This window comes from Cydia fagiglandana, chromosome 15, assembly GCF_963556715.1.
Source record: "Cydia fagiglandana chromosome 15, ilCydFagi1.1, whole genome shotgun sequence".
In the NCBI taxonomy this organism is placed as follows: Eukaryota; Metazoa; Arthropoda; class Insecta; order Lepidoptera; family Tortricidae; genus Cydia; species Cydia fagiglandana.
In genome coordinates this window covers 8752209-8772667 of record NC_085946.1, presented here as the reverse complement: position 1 = coordinate 8772667, position 20459 = coordinate 8752209, and the positions used below count along the sequence as shown (strand labels likewise).

General features: G+C 38.1%; 2 protein-coding genes and 1 long non-coding RNA gene across 7 annotated transcripts in view; all 3 read right to left on the bottom strand.

The window, feature by feature from the left end:
* The window catches only part of LOC134671337 (uncharacterized), a 142346-nt gene extending 122135 nt beyond the window's left edge, over positions 1–20211 (bottom strand). The window contains exon 1 of the long non-coding RNA XR_010099212.1: positions 20112–20211. This is a non-coding gene — a long non-coding RNA (uncharacterized LOC134671337). The remainder of the gene's footprint in view (positions 1–20111) is intronic.
* On the bottom strand, positions 2–3271 carry LOC134671530 (uncharacterized). Its single transcript, XM_063529389.1, has 3 exons — positions 3033–3271; positions 2128–2223; positions 2–437 (listed from the first exon to the last, which is right to left on the bottom strand). The coding sequence occupies exons 1-3, from the start codon at positions 3089–3091 to the stop codon at positions 2–4; spliced, it is 591 nt and encodes a 196-aa protein (XP_063385459.1). The 5' UTR covers positions 3092–3271.
* Positions 3718–18504, bottom strand: LOC134671088 (uncharacterized). Of its 5 annotated transcripts, none has more exons than XM_063528867.1 (7): positions 18224–18502; positions 11224–11329; positions 10637–10853; positions 10307–10503; positions 9818–9901; positions 9389–9639; positions 3718–4495 (listed from the first exon to the last, which is right to left on the bottom strand). In XM_063528867.1, exons 2-7 carry the CDS (start codon positions 11326–11328, stop codon positions 4369–4371), a joined length of 981 nt encoding a protein of 326 aa, XP_063384937.1. In that variant the 5' UTR covers position 11329; positions 18224–18502; the 3' UTR covers positions 3718–4368. The 5 variants fall into 5 exon arrangements, with proteins under 5 accessions (XP_063384937.1, XP_063384938.1, XP_063384940.1 ...); XM_063528868.1 differs by having other exon boundaries at positions 10307–10524; positions 10661–10853; XM_063528869.1 differs by having other exon boundaries at positions 4001–4495; positions 10661–10853; positions 18224–18348.
* Positions 20212–20459: the final 248 nt, after the last annotated feature.

Genomic DNA, 20459 nt, shown 5'->3' with positions numbered 1-20459 from the left:
TTCAATGATAGTCGTTGGAGCCACTGACAAATTGTGGAAACCCGGAACTTCGATTGCTATAACTTTTAAAATTATATTTATATTTTTGCGTTCCCGTTTTCGGCGTTTTATCTGACGTGATTACTTTCATTAAATATTTATCTTCGAACGTTTCATCGTCGTAGAAAGTATTTTTATCATTTCCGTTGTGGTCCGTTTGATCCTGCTTCTTGTCATTCGTTGAAATGTCACCGCTTTTGTCGACTTTTTTAACATCCGCTCTTTTGGAGATGTTTTCTTCTCCTATGCGGCCGCCTGTCATTACCATGAGTTGCGGTTGTTGCATGGCGGTCATGTGATCCCTCAGGCATTGCTGAAGGATGTGCAAAAAGAACAGAAACGCTAGCAGAGTCAGAGCTGACATAGCTGCATTGCTCTTGTGAATACCGCCGTGACCGCTGTAAAAAATAATGGAAAATTAATTCTTATTTCTAAAAATCGTTTAAGCGGTTTTGACGCTTACTTTACATATTCTACCTCAATTATACCTAATGGCTCCTAGCCTTCCTCCTTCTACTACTTAGAAAACTTATGGAGTACGAGAAAAAAGTGCGAGAATTTATGGAAGAAGGAGAAACGAAACTTTAACATTCGTTTTGTTTATCTGGACTTCCTATTTTTTTTGTTTACTTAGGTACTAATACATATTTGAAATAAAATAAGTAGTCCGTGAACAAAGTTTTGTACGGAACACTAATTATAAGGGAACAATTTATTCATGTTAATGGATTAAATTGTTCGCTTATACTTATAATAAGTAGGTGCTAATTTTAAAATTTGGTTTTAAATTTTTTAATAAAAATTTTGGCTTATTATTCGACTTATGAGCCAGCGAGCGGAAAATCGCGTCTAAAAATATAAAAAAAAATCGTGAAAGTAAAGCTTAGTAATGACTTTCAAGGAAAAATATAGCGAACCTGATCGGCCCAGTCATTTTTGAGTTTTGCAAATAAGTAGTCTATTTTGACGGACACTGAGCATGGCCCGATATGCTCTTGGCTGGATTTTCTATATTTCATCAGCAGTTCGCTAAACTTGCTTATTCTAAACAAAAAATATGATTTATGATAAACAATTACGAAAAATCTACGGTTTCTTAAATCGTCTATTTTTTATCTCTTTGTTAATAACTTTAACAGCCTTGTAGCTCCTAAAGATCTTTGCCCTGTTTATCAAAAGCTTGTAACTTGTAATACAAGTGGAAGTCCCTTCTTTGAACCTTTTGTTAGAAAGGGACTTCCACTTGTATTACAAGTTACAAGCTTTTGATAAACGGGGCACTTGTATTACGATCAATAGATCGTAATGTACAATAAAACAATGTTACAATACAAAATAAAATGAGGTTTTCAACTCGTCTGAACACGGCAAAGGGTGTTCAGACGAGTTGAAAACCTCCTTTTATTTTCGAGGACATTAAAAAAGGAACAAGAAAAATTAAAAATATCCAAACCAAATTTGTAGGAAATTTTATGTTTAAACTTTCCTTCAATCCTCCCCTACACCCTCAGCACACCCCACCCTCAAGGATTTTAGTATGTTTATCTGGACACCACAAGGTATAATTATTTCCGCTGAGTGCCCATATTCGGCTTAATTTGACGTGGCTACACTTTCAGGTTTCAGATTAGACAAAAGCTCGAGTCCAGACATTTCAGGGGTCTGAGCTTTACTTATTAAAAAATATATATTCTGAGACTTCTGAGGAAGCATAAGAAACCTGTGATCATATTGAATTGAATGTGAACATGATATCAGCATTAGAGTCTGCGCGGAAAGATAAGAGTCGTGTAATGTATGGGATCCAATACATTCTTCGACTCTTATCTTTCCGCACAGACTAGAACATTTCACACGGATTTTAAGTAAAGTAAATTTGCTATTCCTACTCTAGCGTCGGGGTAGCGGAATTTTATTAATCATTAGCCATAGTATTTACTAAGGTATACTTATTATGATTAAGTACCGACATATTGTGTAGTTACATAAGAGAAAAGCTGGGTGGTAAACTGGTAAAGCTTGCCACAACATGAATGTTACGATCGCCCTATCAAGAGTAACTATATTAAGAAGAAGTCAAGAACTTACTGTTTGGAATAAGCGACATGTCCGTGCGATGGCTGCGAATGTTCGTACCCGTAGAATACGTGCTGGTCATGGGAAGGCTGCGCGTAATCGGAATACCTAGCACAAAGTGAATCTCAAATTGTTTGCCAAATAGGAAAGGCATAATACCTATTAACGCTTACTGGGAAAATAATGGTTTTTTATGATATTTGATGAGGATTTCCTCAAGTTTTTGCATACGGGACGTAAAATCTGCAGTTTAATATCTGCATCGATACAAATCACACTGACACAGCATCAGGTCCTGACACTATTAATCTGATCTTAAAAATCTTTTGCAGAAAATGCGTATTGTTTTCTCTATAAATATTTCTATTATTTTGATAGCCGCGTATGGTCTAATTATTTTGGCGTTTCTGCAAACTTTCCTAACTTGAGCAGGTACTTGTCATGCATGGCACGTTTTCAAAACGATACCCCTTTGCGATTCTTAAAAAAAAATCTGACGCCCTTATTATACATAGTATACGAGTATAATTAATCCATGATTAGATTGATTAGGCTGCTATAACGATAACGTTTTTTGTATTAAAAACTGACTACCCTTCGTATACAAATTTACACTAAGGGCTCATTTAGACGATACGAGAACTCGCATGCGAGTTTCATTACATTGCGGGTTTTATTCGGGCGGTTGAATTGGACGTAACCAACAGTCCGCAATGTAACTAAAATCGCATGCGAGTTCACGCGCCGTCTAAATCGGCCATAAGGCGGTGGTACTGGTGGTCGACGCGGTCCCAGTACACATATCATCTTAAAACTTAGGTAAGTCATTGTCAATGGAGGTGATAGCAGGGTGTCATCTATGGGCATTAGCATGTCGAGCACTAGTACCACCATCTTACCTGTCTGTAAGTACTAACCTCTCACTGAGATGTTTTGTCCCGACTCCCATATGTGACAGCATATCTCCCAGAGTCATGTCTCCTGCCAGTATTATAATGTCACACGCGGCTCTTTATGCGGCTGTCAAGGCACTGACGGGATCCGCACGCGCGCGGGGTGCATTATTATGCTCTAATTCCCGTCAAATTGCTCTCAAGATGTGACAAACGTTAGTGTAGCGGTATATTAAGTGCTCGATTTTGCATAGAAATGTAGAATTGTAAGAAATTGTATCTTTTATAATTAAACCTGAAACCATTCAACGTCTGATGCGATACAGTTAAAACGGGAAGATGATTGTAATCATTAGAAAATTATAGTACTTAAAAACTTTGGTAAACCAGGCGGTATTTTAATTAATCTATTAAATTAATTATACATATTTATACCAAGAGTTAGACCAAGAAAAGTCTGCAGAGATTTTGACAGTACACGCAGTGCAGATGTTATTTTAAACGTCAAACTTCTATGAAATTGTTATGTATAAATAACTGCGTGTGCTGTCAAAATCTGCAGACTTTTATTGGTCTAACTCTATCAACGTTTTCTTTAAACGATGGCGTGTTTAAAAATGCCTACCTATTTCTACACTGCAGAATGTTAAATAACCTGGGTTGATTCGTTCATTACTTTTAAGGAAGTATGGGAAAATAATAGAAAATGTAATAATTTATTATTTTATTATACACACACATGCACACAAGGACGTCCTCAATCATACAACACACATTAAATACATACAAAACCTATTACTAAACTACTCAGTGATACATTTGATATCACACAGATTTTTACATCAGTCGTCATTTATTGAGAAATTGGCGGAACCGTTATTATTTAACACATAGTTCATTTGACACTGAACATTATGCCAATTTTAAATAATGCTCAATCAACTAGGTCATCAAAAAATAAGACCAGTTACAGGTATTCTTTGTTTTCATCATCATACATTATCTCTACTCATTAACTTCTAGAATAAGTTAAATAAATAATTTAAATAAGTTATTAGAATACTACACTCAACGCGTCTTAGCTTGTGCGATGGGATATGATCGTATCACGCCTTTAAAAATTAGGCATGGCAATCTAAAATTATACTCTTGTGTACAATTGTTTCATCGTAAGACAAAAAATATACATTATGAAATCGAAATGCAGCAAAAGCTGCACGATCGCGTTAACTTTCCAAAGCAATAAATAGGAAGTCTCGTTACAGTTAATTCGGATTTCACGTTAAAGGTTTTAAGTTCAAAGTTTAGGACAGTTAAATGATTTGGCGAATTATAATTAATATGGAGTTGGTGTTTGGTTTTAAACTTCGTTGCATTCGAGGTACATCTGGCGGCAGTCGAAGCCACCGCGTCCTCGGCGACCAGCTTCGTAGAAGTCGTCGAAGGTACCACCAGATTGCCTCTCGAGTACGAAACTGGCAGCATAACTGTAAAAAAAAAATAATTTGGCCAAGTCCGAGATAGCTCGAGGCATTTAGTGTTCCGTACGGCTACCATCAGCTTGGCATTGACATAAACGATATCGTGAACGTAATTTACTTCCTCTTTCGCACTAATATGTCAGTACGAGCGAGATGCATAGAAAGTAAATTACGTTCACGCCCACGGTAGCGTTTATGTCAATGCCAAACTGATGGTAGCCGTACCGCTCGCATCGTTACATTTTACAGGGGTTGTTTGTCTGTTTTTAGGATACCGTATTCAACTACACACACAGAACAATAGTACAAAGTGTCTAAGTGCGAAGGCCGAAGGCCGAGCTTTAGCAAAATGTCATCGCTTTAGCACAGAGCATTAGAGCAATAGTACAAGTGTCTAAATATGAAGGCCAAAGGCCGACCTCCGCGTAGCCCGAAGGCCCGAAGCGTCCAGGATGTCAGTGCTTTAACACAGAACAATAGTACAAGTGTCTAAATGCGAAAGCCGAAGGCCGAGCTCCGCGTAGGGCCGAAGGCCCGAAGCGTCCAGGATGTTAGTACTTAAACACAGAACAATAGTATAAGTATCTAAATGCGAAGGCCGAAGGCCGAGCTCCGCGTAGGGCCGAAGGCCCGAAGCGTCCAGGCTGTCAGTTCTGTGTTTAACCACTGACATATTGCAGGCTTCGGGCCTTCGGCCCTACGCGGAGCTCGGCCTCCGGCCTTCGCATTTAGACACTTGTATTAATAACCTGTGTTTAGAACTGACCTCCTGGATGCTTCGGGCTTTCGGCCCAATGCGACTTCAGCCTTTGGATCTTGCGACTTAGACACTTGTACTTAAAAATACTTGGAAAAGTTACGGGAGGCGCGCGTCTGTCGGACGCTTCGGATCTTCGAATCGCTCCTTCGGCCTTTGAATTTAGTTAGATTCTTGTACTATTGCTTTGTGTTTGAATACCGAAGTCGAGCATCTCGCGAATGCTTGATGTATTATAATAATTTAGAGTAAGGCCAAGCGCGCACCACGATTTTTTGTCCTGCGATAATTTTGTCGCAGAAATGCAACGTATGTGTTTATATGTTAGTGCGCGCATATGCGACAAAAAAATCGCAGCGATTTTAAAATTGTGATTTGCGCCATTTTTCCGCGATTGTAGCAAAGTGATTGCAGCATGCGGAGTTGTATGGCCCCGCGCGCACTATGATAATAAAATCGCACCCCGGCCGGACCTCAGTCGGCATTTCGCTCTCCAAACTCCAACATCTCGGCACCTGCTTCTCCAATGGAGTCTCAAAATGAGACGCTAGATGTTGACCATTTAATTATGGAAATAGACGGGGATCACCTTTGTGTTATAAATGCTCAAAGTCATACAGCAATGGCATATTAAAGACACGTTTCATGACAAGCGACTGGTACGAAATCCATGTTGAGAATGAACAAATCGTCGACTTTTTCATCGCAGTGCGCGCAGTGAATTTTCTGCGATATATTACAGCGCGATTCTAAAATCGTGTCGCAAAAATTAAAATCGTGTGCGCGCTTGGCCTATAATACCTTAAATGTATACTCCTTCAATTTGAATTTAGAACTCATTACCTTAAATGTATACTCCATCAACTTGAATTTAGAACTCATTATTTTTTTATGCCATATACAGGGTGGAAAGGCACGACGATCCTTCCCGGAAGTATTAGGTCGTTTAAGTGATACAGAGCAGATTGGTAATGGTAAGAATCGTTAATTGAGTAAAAAATAAAAATACCAAATTTTCTACTTTTTAACTGTGGTGATAACCCTATAGCATGTGCCCATGACGGCTAGGTTAAGGATCTCCGTCGGGAAAGCTCGGGACTTTACGCTTTTTTCCGATCGTTGACAGAATCGCAATGATGTATGAATGACGCATAAATGACAAATAAATCAAATGAATGCAAAAATATTACAAACAATTATATTACTTCCTTAGATAATTACTTTTTGTCAATATTTAACACTATCTTCTCTTCACATACGGTTTTCAAATGTACCTCCGTGTCTTATAATGTACGCCGCAGCCCGCACCCGAGCCCGCGCACATTGCCCATGCGATAGCTCTTCGTCATTTTTCCTCCGCAGATTGTCAAAAGCAGCAATTAGCCTTTAATGTCTCATTTCGTCCGCAGTTTCACATTCCGTTTGGTACACCATATCTTTTACACAGTCCCACAAATTTAAATAATCACGAGCATCTAACAACGGTATTTTTATTTGAAGAATATGACATTAGATAAGTAAAGTTCAATGACAATTTAATTTCAAACATCAGACGTCTTGTCTATTTTCTGCCACGCAAGAAGGTTTGTTAGTTAGGTATTTAAGAAGTACCTATTTATTCTTGATGTATTCTTTAGTAGATATTTCATTTTGCAAATTCATTTGGTCTATCAGACACAACCTACTTGTATTTTTTTATTATTTTAGATAGTTTCCAATTATTCGAAAATAATTTTTTGAAACGTGTTAAGAAACTAAAACCTTTTTATCAGTCAAGGAAACCAGAGATATTTATAGGACGATTGCGTACTTTTGAGTGGTTGTCAATGTCGCAATTTAAACTGTCGTTGTAAACAATGTTGTGGTTAGTATTATTAATATTAAGGAATCAAGTATTGAACAAGTGGAACCACTAAGAAAGCGAAAATCCTGCAACGATTCTTACCGTGTTGTAAGCAGATCTAAGAATAGTTGGATGGCAACAAATTAGTACAATTTCCTGTCGTATACAGATTGTTTACTAGTAAGTTCATTGACCTTGTCACCTGTTAGGGTTAGAACAAAGTAGTTTTTTGCATGGATGTTTAAAAGGCCATAATTTAGAAACGGTTGCCCATATTAACATAGTTTCTATGGAGAAAATGTAGAGCTTAGGCTAAACAATCCGCCTTTTGCGGAAAGGATCGTCGTGCCTTTCCACCCTGTATATAGACTTTAATATTATTTAGAACTGCTAAAAAACAAGATCGGCTTACTTTAAATATTTCGTCATTTCATTTTACCTTTGTTTCTAAAAACTGTGATATTTAACTGTCATATACTATTAATGTCTTCCAAAATTATTTTCTCGTAACAGGACTGAGGGGCTACCGCGAAAACCGAAATTCGCAATTTGCGGGGATCTTTCTCTTTTACTCCAATGAAGGCGTAATTAGAGTGACAGAGAAAAATGCTCGCAATTTGCGAACTTCTATTTTCGCGGTTATAGCCCTGAATCTTGTTGCTCACCGATCCGTTCAAAAATAAACATAAGTAAACTTGGTCAAGCAGATCTTGTCAGTAGAAAAAGGCGGCAAATTTGAAAAATGTAGGCGCGAAGGGATATCGTCTCATAGAAAATTTGAATTTCGCGCCTTTTTTTACTGACACGATTTGCTTGACCAGCTTTACTGAATATAATTAATAGATATTATAACTATACAATTAATACAGAAATGTAATGGTACTTAATGAAAAGGAATATTGTGTACATTGTTTCGACGAATTAGATACTCTCAATAAAATCTATACATGAGGCCAAAGCTCAAGCTGTTCATAAATATTAAATGACTTTATTATCTCTATACGCCTTACTAACTCTATGTGTCCTATTGTGGAAAAAAAAACACAACGACAGTCAAGAACGGAATTCTTAATTTGAATTTTTCAGATATTTGAGATGCCTAGTCCATTGGTTGGAAAGCCCGTTCGAAATTGAAACTTATTTGCAATATAATAAGGTCGTATTTTGTAGATCTCTCTCATACTTATAGTAGGCTATTGAGATAAAATTAAATATCCCACAAAAATAAGCAAGCAGAATTAAACTTTGTGTCAAAGACATAAGTCATAAATTTCAATGCCAAAGTTTTAACTAAGGATGTTTCTCGCCTAATATGAGTTGACCAGTGTAAGCATCAGTTAGCTAGCCCTAAGCAACCAAAGGTCAAGCTGCAGTTGAGAAACTAATAAAGATAAAGTTAAGCTGATAATTTTCCCGCCGTCTCCATGCTTCTTTAAGTTGGGTATTGACTGGTCAGCTGCCTGTTAGCTATAGTTTTCGCGAAAATCGCCAGGACAGAGGAGAAAATTTTTGTATGAAAACTTGCAACTTAAAATGCATTTTTTGACGAAACTATTGCAGTCTAAAATGAAGTCAAAATCAGTCCATCGACTCAATTTTTTGCAAGCTTTCTAATGGTACCCCACACGATTCTTACAAATGAAAAAAGTTTCAGCCTACCCCTCTCAACCCCCTAAATTTCCCCCTTTAATAAGAAATAAGCAGTTTTGACTTATTTACAATATGAGTGGTGGTAATTGCTATAACTGTTCCAAATTTTAGGTATCTATGTCAAACGGTCTCTGAGAAAAACGTATTTAACTGATTTGCAAGACCGAAGTGATCCCATAAGTGTTCCGTAAACAAAGTTTTGTACGGAACACTAACAATGATTAAATACACATAATATTATTTTTAAAGTCTGGCTTACAAGTGACTACTAACATAGATCGGAAGTTTGAAAAATGTAGGCGTGGAAGTCCATATTAATCTTAGGAATTTGGAATTTTACGCCGTTTTTTTACTGACAGAGGAAAATTATATTCGGAACTGTGAGTATTCCTTGTTACTTGAATTTTCCTACCGTCCGGAAATTCATATTTGATGAGGCCCATACAAATGAAAATAATTATGGAATCCAAGTTCTACCGAATAGGTAAAAAATATTATTTAAAATTACAATAAAAAATAAAATGAGGTTTTCAACTCGTCTGAACACGGCAAAGGGTGTTCAGACGAGTTGAAAACCCCCTTTTATTTTCGAGGACATTAAAAAAAGGAACAAGAAAAAGAACCGTAGAATGGACAAGTGCGAACTTACGTTCCAAGTTGGCAGAAAACGCTCTTGGGTCCAATATCAGCAGCACACTCATTGTTGGCGTCGCAAACGTATTTTTGAAGGCATTTGTCGTCGCTTGTGTTGAAGGATCTGACGTAGGTTTTCAGCATGGCAATGCCGGCGATGGCGGCGTCGCTGACGGAGTCCTTGCGACCCATGGAACGAGCGGCCAGAGAGCGGTGAGAGAACGACGTCTTGAGGGCATCCAACAGGTTCACTACGATGTTGATGAACTGCAAAGAGTACGAATATTTATGCACAATGCCTCGTGGAGAAGTGGAAAAGAACATGAGATCAACTTAAAAATGTTGTCAAATCCAGCGTACCTACTTCCTTGCTTTACCTGACTACATTGGTTATTTGTATATCAAACTGCACATATTAAAAGGAGAGGAAGGATGGGCCGCGTACCTCTCCAGCCTGTTTTGCCATGGAGGCGACCTGGTCAGGATCTTTTGCACCGAGCACCGTCGACAGTACCGCAGCCAATATACCCTGAAGCAAGCGAGATGCAACACCGGTTCCAATACCATACTTGACTATTTACATTTAAAATGGCAGGAGAACCTCAAGGAAACCATTTCTGTTAATAAAATTGTAAAAATATAAGTATTAATTCTTTGAGATTATCCCTGGATGTGAAGGTTGTAGTTATTGTTTGTGTATTAGGGTAAACTACGCAATGGATACTAAATGAAAGTTCTACGGGTGAGGGTAACCTTGCAAGTGCCATTACACTATAACAGTGACCGAAGACAATATCTACAGAAATTATGTTAGTGGATAAGGATATCTATGGCCCATTGTTGTATATTGCGTGATGCTTTAAATAAATGAATTACTCCGGTTAATTGGCAATTATTTTGTGTGATTGCAAAATTTAAATCCTGGGTTTTGTACCTGCATGGGAGAGGAGCCGTTGTCGACTTTGTCGATACCGTCGCTGGAAGCGCCTCCGCCGAGGATGGCTGTCAGGATCTTGAGTCCCATCGAGAAGAGGTTAGCCCACGGAGACACAGAGGACGAATCCGTGTCGATACTGTCACTCTTGTTGGGGCCAGTGCCGCCGGGGTTGAACAACATTTGCATTATCATTCCTGAAAATGGTTTTATCATTCCTGAAATTTAATCCTTCTTATTATTTCGCCTTAACTAAAATTTACATGCGATTGTACTATTGGAAGGTCTAGAAGCAAGCGTTTTAAAAATAAAGTAATCAAATCAAATCACCTGGAAGATAACTATACTCCTTACCAAGCATGTTGGACCATGAGAAGCCACCATCGGAGATGGAGTTGTTCTGAATGTCGTCGATGTCATCGAGCGCGACTTTCTTGAGAGCGTTGGGCTTCTCTGCGAATTTCCGCTCCTGCGCCTCTTGCTCGTGTTGGAGAGGCAATGAGTTGCTGTAGTATTGTGGATTTTGTGTCCGGACATGACTTGTTGACTGGAAAAACCATAAAACTAATTCAATACAATTCACCAAAAGTCTTTTGCAAATTAGACTTATTGTTATTGCCGTTCGAAAATTAAGTCTAAATTTAAACTATATTAAAAACAACAGCTTGCTACAGGTCCTGTTCTGTATTTTCGAGAAAACCGTGCGTAAACATCAGTAAAAAATATAAAACCTTACACATGTCTGCGTCTGCATCATACATTAATAAAAACAAAACAATTTTTGCCAGCCAAAGGCCTAATTATTATTATACAATACTTTTCATGAGTCCGTCTTGCAATTAACTGTTCCAAACATGGTAAGAGTGAGAGGTAAGTAATAAGAGTAATTTCGTAATCTAAGTAAGTAGGTGTCATACCTGTGAGATGAGGGGAGCGTGGTGCTGCGGGTACGCTATCGTCTGAAGAATCGTCGATGAACTAATCAGGGCTAAAAGCGCCCAGCCTGCGATCTTCTGACTCATCCTGCGGAAAAGGAAAAAATGGTAAGTCATCATTATAGGTAAGTAAGTAAAGAAAAAGGTAAGCGTGCTGAAATTTGCCTACAAACATTTAAACTTTACTTATTTAAAAGAGATTTGATTACTTAAAATTAACCTACGTAGAATATTATTTAATTATACGTTAGCGCAATGGACGTTGTCGATTAGAAAGTGTTCTGATGAGTGATTCGCGCGAATTGATTGCCTGCGTTTGGAGTTGCTTAGAAAGTAGCCCCCTACACTGCCTTAGGTGCATTTTTACGAGGATGCTGGCTGTGTGTCTAATTAGAGGATGCCTATTAAACTAATTGGCTAAGTGTGGCTATTACGAGCTAAAAGGCTTTGACGGTTACGTCCAGTTGATGCAGTCTCCATAAACATAGTACCTCACTACATAACTTTAACGACTTATTTATGCCTACATTTTTTTTTAAAATAAGAAATACAATTTTAGCTGATGATAAGTATGTGATAAAACATTTTATATGTTCTCATAAATTTTAACCTACTGATTCTAACCCGGTTTTCGTTAACTGTAGTTTGGATATCACTTCTCATACCCGTCTCAAATAAGGTGCTAGTTATAAAAATTGACGGAAATTAGTTGTGTTGACTACTTATTAAGCGCTAACGGTCACGAATCGGCCTCTGCGGTCTACTTTCTTTGACCGATAAAAGTGAGTGATTTTTCACCTGCTTCGACCGCGTTACTGATGTTGCATCATGCTCATTTTAGTCACTTTGTGTTGACTTTTTTCAATGCTTTTTACGTTACGTTGGCTCTTGAATGCTAACATAATAAAAAACGGTGGTCAATTTCTTGACCTTCTGTTTTTGCGACAGAATTTTGAGCCTATTCTGTAAATGACTTTTCAGCATTATTACGACGGATTGTCTATAAAATGACTAGCCTATTTGTCTCGGTTGTCAATTGAAAAGCAAATTGCACACGTAAGCACGTTGTGGCTGCGCGCCGCGCCGGTGGCCGGTGACAGCGCGTCCGTTGAGATTCTCTCCGGAGAAATTTGTTGTCGCAAGTCTTGGCCAGTCGTTGCTTATGTTTTATGTATGCCTTGTTACTATTTACTCGTAAAACCACATACGTACGTGTATTTATTTAGCTACTCCTTAGTTAAGGCGCATTGTTTAGCTACAACCGTCGGGCACACAAAGATCCATTCGTCAACGTAACATAGAAAAGAGCGCAATGCATGTGCATACGAATGCGTACTTTGTTGGGAGAAAGCAGAAAATAAACTAAATGCCTGTACATTTTCTATAATGAACATTTAACATCAGAAAGCCTATGCGCCGTACCTAAATGATTTCTACTCTCTATGCAGCCATTGAAAAATTTTAAACATAAATGAGAAATACCTTCTTTTTTACGTACATTTTTGGGAGGTATAAGTATGCAGTCGTTATTTTGAAGTATCAGGTGGGTACGCAAATAAGTACCTCGCTCTTTGCCCCGGGCGAAGCCGCTTTCTTGCAGTGAAGGGCTTATCGATAGGATTGAAGCACGGGTAGAAATGGCATCGACCCCTTGACCCAGTAACCTGCGCAGGCGACTGAACTTCGCGGTGCATCGCGCGGGAAACTAACCTCACTTTCGATCGACGCGGATCTCGCCAACGGCATACATTCTCGAATGTCTTAGCCGGAGATTCATAATAGCGTCATAGGTTTTCTGTATTACCTATTGATGTTTTTACATATTTTGTGCATCAACAAATTTCTCGACACATAACTTTAAATTCAGAGACTACTACGGTCAAACTGGTAACAGTCGTAAGGTCGTAACTTACTTTTTTGCCGAAGAAGGATTAAGTAATTAAGTGATTTCTTTCGTTCATTATTTTCATTCGTCCAGATATTAAAGGAGAAACGTATATCGTATTGTCCTCTTAAATTATAGAAAAACAATCGTTAAGAGATAGGTTTTCGAAACAAGTATAATTATATTGTCTAATAACGCAGAACAGCGCAACAAGGCGCGGCAAACATGGTGATGGGTGAAAGCGACACGGGCAGGTGACGTGTGTGCCACCTCCGTGCAAGGTTAACGTTATTCTAATTTTGGACCTGCAGTTCTCTTTCCAACAAGCCACTTTCATTGTAAATTCCCCTTGGAAAATATGGGCAGTTTCTCTAACAATTTTTACACTTGTATCTCTGTATCATGCGCTGGTTCTGCTCAGCATTATCTCACGTTGTAAAGAGTGGGCAACGTTCATAAACATTTTTAGAACGTTTTCTCGTTTCCGTGGAGTCGTTTTTTGGCTCCTTTTTTCGCCGCTGACTGGTCCAGCGTGCAATCCGCTTTCTAAAACTGCACAATTTAGTAACAGTGCGTGTTCTCGACGCGGATGTGCACGCCAATCAATAAGTCGTAATATGAGTTATATAGGTACCTATATGTTATTATGAACATGATTAACATGAAATATTATGACAGCCAAAATGTTTAATTTTACGTTTTGCAATATTTTATGGCATGACGGCATGACTACCATCAATAAACATTGATATTTATATTACCTATAGGTAGGTACTACTGTGATTTGCTAATGAACCAGTGGGCAGGGCTGTTACCGTGGACCTATTAATTTATTTTCATAAGATTCATAGTTGAATCCCGAATAAACAAATGGGTAAAACTATAAAATCGTATTTAATGCAGCTCCTCCTAATAGCGAAGATTAAACTGAAAGCTTTGTAATCTTAACTAGAATTGAGATTAGCAATTCTCGCGAGGAAATTCCGAGGAACCAACGGATAGCACGCGCCTCAGACGGTCTCGCTAGATCGGACGCTATCAGATGCGTGCGCGCTCCTAACCGTACCACGCTCCCGATGTGGATCCAACGGTACCACTGATTCTAGATGCACATGTTCAATAACGGCTGACACCTTCACCTACTTGTTAAAATACATAAAAACTACACTCAATCCAATCCGGAAGATGTTCCCTACCCTAGGTACCTACCTACTTTATAACAATTATAACATACCGAACCTACCTACTGCCAGGCGTGTCTCACTCCGCGATTTCGTCGCTTTGCTACGGGTAGTTAAAAGTAGATCCGCTCGACCCCAATTTTGGGGTTTGCCATAAGCGGCGCGTGGCGCTGTCGCCACCTAGCGGCCATATCTGTCCTGACCGTAACAGACGCGTTTTGTTAAAGTGAGTCTTCTGTACCTACTACTATTATTTATTCTGTGCTACTGCTGCTAGTGCAATAAGACACGATCAAAAATTCGACCAATAAGGTGGCTATACAAGGAAGCCGGTGTATAATTTTTGTATTATAATCACTTCGCTTACCCAACGCTGAATGACAAGATGCCTCTCACGTGGCTACAACTTTCACTAAAGTTTTTTGGGTATGGAACGACCGGAGTGATTCAGTGCCTGTTTCTTGATGATGACATTAATGCAGTGCGATGTCATCGAGACATTTTCAATTCTAAATGGTTTTTTTAATAGATACGTATTAATATTAATAGTTAGTGGATTAGTTCCGGGTGGCCACTTCCTGTGTGTGTTAGTTGGATTCGGAGCTAAAAATAATTGTATATTTTAAAAGATCCCGCTGAGATAGTTAAACCAGCGAATCATCACTGTCTATTAAATAGCTAGTTGGTTTTTCATAGCAATCTTAGGGGCGGTACTTGCATATTCGTTTGTCACGCAACTATTACCCGCCAGTATAATAGAATTGCCCCCCTACCTACTCATTCAGTATGCGTTTCTCCACATGACTTATTCATCCAGGAAAATATTATTAAAGATTTCCTTATAAAATACAAGCACCTGATTGCCTTGGTTTATTTCTCATGGAAGACAAGTAGAGTGCAATGGTCCCAACTTGGGATAGACTTCAATTGTGATCACTAAATCATCTTAGTGGATCTTGTTTCATAATTATGAAATCCAAGGATGTCCAACTAGATGCATGTTTTTTAACGCCTCTGAGAGAGGGTGGGTCTCGCACGGTTAGCTAAGTTAATACCCTTATCGTAAGTAGGTAAATACTAAAATGATTTTAATTTGTCAGCTTTTAGTGTTAAGTGTTTAGTCCTAGAGGTTTGATTGATGGCAAGGGTGGTTATTTATTCACTTGTTGCGCATGTAGAAATTTTAAAGCATTAAGTTAGTATTAGTACCAATCAGGCTTTTTTCTGGCACTAATGTTCAGATTGCCTTTATTAAGTATTTTTGACGGTGGCTTAAAAATAACATTTTGTTTGGTCTTAAGTCTTAACTGCGATTTAATAAATAGCTCAACCTGAAAAACCGCTGCCTGTCTGTCAAGTTATAAGAATTAAATCCTATTTCCTAAGTTAAATTCTAAAGTTTCAAAACCCCCCATGGGCATTGTAGAGTTCTGAATGGATTATTTGTTGATCTCAGTCATACTCAGAATTAAATGAGTCCAGCTCCGGTTTATAATTAAATTTCTCATTACACAACATTATCGCCAGATCTTACAACTTTCCATGGAAGATTACTGATTCAGATCATGTTTATGAGTGTGAGTGACTGAGGAGAACAAAAATGATCACTAAATCACAAAATACCATTATTTATCAAACGGTTTTATATGGTTTGCCCTGATTGTTATTTGTTTGGTTAAATTTAGTATAACTGAAATTCCTCCCCCTTCCTGTTGACGGATTAACGCATAATTTTAAACTTCGACATTTAAGTATGTGTAAAACATATAATTGAAATTTTCCCCCATTTGATTTTCCTAATGCATAATTTGAGGCGTCGACACTTAATATGATATTTCCCCAGATCCCAAGTCTTGATACCAAGGATCGAATCACATTTGCACGACAAAGCTGTCGCATTCATTTAATCGACCGCTATAATTCATTGCTTTAATTTATATCCACACGTTGCACCTACGCCAAAGGAAATGTAAACATTTCTTTGGATAGTTGCAGTGGACGAGTGTGTGAGAAACTACAGACGGCGGGCACGCAAGCCTGGTTGCTATTGACCATTCCGATCGCAACAGCTTTCCTCGCCACTTTCGACAGCCAGTTCACGTTTCAAGACTTTTAATTACTTGCAGAAACCTGTCACAAGTATCATAATATTCATAATAGCCGTCCGCCGGGCCCATCTACTTGCCTTTTGTTTACAAACGGCGTGAAATGAGAAAGCGAAATAGCCATGATGTAAGGTGTGCATAAATTACGTATACCTGTTGGTAGGTATGCACGTATGTCAGCAACGACGTAAGAGATTTTGGCGACGAGGTAGTGTGAATTTTTATCTAAGTAATATATGTATACATATACCTATTATTATATTTTTTATGTTAAAAGAGAAAAATATCAATGAAAGGAAAGGTAAATTTCCAATTAATACAAGATGGACCATTGAAGCTTGAAGTTGCTTTTGCATCTTAAAACTACATGTAGAATTGAAGATGATTGTTCAGTGATTACGCCATAGAGGGTTATTGAAAAGTTATGTTTTGCGTCATTGATTTAAAATAAAACTAACCGAATAAATCCAAGTCGCACGACATTTAATAAAATAATGTATTCATATTATTATGTTAATTGTGTAAAGTTGCCTAAGACGCTATTGACTTCCCGTATTGTTACAACCCGTGTCCAATCCACGGCTGCGGCATAATGTGTGACGACCATTTTCTTATTTTGGAAAGTGAAGGTTTTTATTTAAGTACATTACAAAAACGTTGACGAGAACTAAAGTGCCTTAATTGTTGTGCCGAATTGCATTGTTTTGACAGGTAGTGGGATGAATACACTAATGTTCACCTTCCTACTCTATAGTTTTTTGTTTTCTCCCCACGTTGTCATTAAGTTAGTTAGTTTAAGTATACAATGCTTGAGAGAAAGTTGTCATTTTAATAGTTAGGTGATTTCTGCTCTAGTAGTGCTGCAGAAATATAATACAAATTGAAATAATCAAATGTGGATGAGCCTTTACTAAGAAAAGTTTCACGAGATACGTATATAATTAAATATGGAATAATTCGGTTTATTACCTGCTACGGCTGCTACTAACAGTACGAGCAATTTCAATTTTAAAGATCTGACTTAATATCACTATGGAACATTTACTTTATATTATTGAGCTTAATTTTTCGCTTATCGCCACCTGTCTGACGTGTTTATCTACCTACCTTATGTGTCTGCTAATAAGTAGATACCTAGCTAAGGACAAATTCTGTGCACACCGACTTGCGTGTGCGTGACGTGCACATGCGGCGTTGTAGTATACAGATCCTTATGAGAGACAGCACACCGCTTGCGTTACGTGTGCGTGTGCGGCTCCAACATTTTAGCGCATGCGCACGTGCACGTCACGCACACGCAAGCCGGTGTGCACAGGTCTTTAGAGAGCTTTACACTTAGTATTTTGTGTATCAATTTTTTAAATAAACTTGAAAAATGGTCCTGAATAAATGATGAATCTGATAACGGTATATTTAAATCTAGACTTTGACTTTATTTCAGTTAGTTTATGTCATAGGTACATTAAATAAAGCTTACAGTGTAAACCTACTTTTAAAAATTTATATATGTACCTATTACAAACAACTCAAAATTATTCTAATTGTTAGCCAAAATTAATCACTTCCCTGGACACATAGGTGTTACCTACATAGTACATACTACATATAATTCTTCTAAACTTCAAAAAATCTTCTAATCCACATTTTTTATTTTCATACACAGGTCATTTTAATAATTCATATTCACAGGTATCACACTCACACCTTAAATGATAACAATTTAGATCACGTGGTCACTTCAAGTGATGCGTTCAGTCCCGTTAAACTTTCACACTCGCCATTGCACTGTCCAAGCCAAAAACACGACTTACCTTTACCTGGTTCCGGTACTGGCAATCACTGAATCACTGATACACTGTCTTCCACGATGTAGCTTATCACTGGTGAAAGTGCGTGTAGCTCCGGCGCGAGTTTGACTTGCAATGAGCGTTGCGCCTTGAACTTCACTATATATATAGGGTGACCCAGTTACAGTGGCGGCGGCTAACTGTGCTAGTCTGTCTGTCCTTACGTCCAACCTGTTCATCCCGTTGGCTGGACTCGGACCTTCTCAAGGACACCCATCAACCTGCGCGCGCGCTCCCGAAAGCGGGCGTTCGATAAAAAAACAATGCTCACGCCCCTCGCTTTACCCGCGCTTCAAGCGGTCATAATTATTAACATACCAAACATTCCCATGATTGCTTGATAGTTAATTATTCTCAAGTGCAAGACAATTTCAACCTGCAACTCGGAAATACCTACTACTAATTAAATTGTAGTAGGTATTGCTGAGTACATACTACTAACCTAAGTGCCCTAATTTTTATAGGTAAATATCGGCCGCCTACGACTGGCATCCATAGAGCTTGTAAAGAAACTGTTAACCACCAACTTATTAACTGTACTTATTTTATACAGCACTAAAAATATTTCGTACCTAATACTCTTCACTCTCTTCAATCATACAAAAACTGCGGCAACCTTTACAGAGTTTTTGGTTTATTATACAGCTCGGACATTGTGTAATTTAGGTGTAGTTTCGTCGGAAAATGGCTGAGTTAGAAGTGTTGGCGATTTCACTTGGAAATCGATTTTATTATGTTCGCAGTAGAATATCTTTAAATACTTCCGTAGCCCAAAATAGGAAAAACTAAACCTTACCGTATTATTTTCGTCATGTCATGGTAGGTACATATTTACTTAGTTTAATTATTAAAATAATAATTTTAAGGGTGGTAATTCATACTTCATACAAGTGCCTCAGGTTTGAAAGGTATGTATTACTTCAATTGATCGTTTTAATAGTTTTTTCACCACACCAGCTCGGAAAGAATTACTTTGCACTTCAAAAAGTGATAGCAAAGTTGCATTTTATCCACATGTGAGGCAAAGTAATCAAATGCAAATTTTGAGTTGTTATCTTATGTTCCCTGGTTGAATTGACTTTTAAAAATGATGATTTGGGATGATAAATATTTAATAACATTCACTTGGATTTGATTTGGTTTGATTGTGTTTGATATTTTACATTTAATATTTACTTCGGTTTGGTGTGGTGAAAATTTTTGTGTTTCACTCGGGGGCAAATTTTGTTTAACCCTCGCAACGCTCAAGATTCCATTTCTCGAACCACTCGCTACGCTCGTGGTTCAATTTTGGAATCTTTCGCTTGCTGGGGTATCAATATTAGCACGAGCGGTTAAACAACAACTTTGCCCCCTTGTAAAACAAATAACTATTTATAAATACATTTTTTATACAAGCTTCGCCCGCGACTGTGTAGAATTCGTTATTCCACCTTCCTTTTCATGAGCGTAAGGGATGATTTCGGTGATAAAAACTGACAGGTGTCATTTCCCGGACCTCAAAACTATCTCCATAGTCGTCCATACTAAATTTAATCTAAATTGTTTTAGCGGTTTAGGCGTGAAGACTGAAGAGGTAACAGACAGACAGAGTTACTTTCGGATTAATTGTGTTAATTACAGGATGGCCCAAAAATACGTTAATAACGTTTTTAGGGTTCCGTAGCCAAATGGCAAAAAACGGAACCCTTATGGATTCGTCATATCTGTCTGTCTGTCTGTCTGTCTGTTTGTCCGTCCGTCCGTATGTCACAGCCACTTTTTCCGAAACTATAAGAACTATAATGTTGAAACTTGGTAAGCAGATGTATTCTCACTTAGAACTGAAACTCAATTTTTTTTTTCATCAAACCCATGCATACGTGTGGGGTATCTATGGATAGGTCTTCAAAAATGATATTGAGGTTTCTAATATCATTTTTTTCTAAACTGAATATTTGCGCGAGAGACACTTCCAAGTGTGTCCCCCCCCCTGATCTAAATCCGATGAATTATAGTTTGCGGTCAGTCTTAGAGACAAGGGCCCCTGCTACTGCTACTTAACACAAAAGACAGTGTAAACACTTTAAAAGCAACACTTACAAAAGAATGGGACAAAATATCCTTGGAGGAACTGCGGCATCTCGTTGAAAATTTTAACAAACTTGCGTTTGTGTATCAAAGCGGCGAAAGGAGGCTATTTTAAAGAAGATTCATTTTT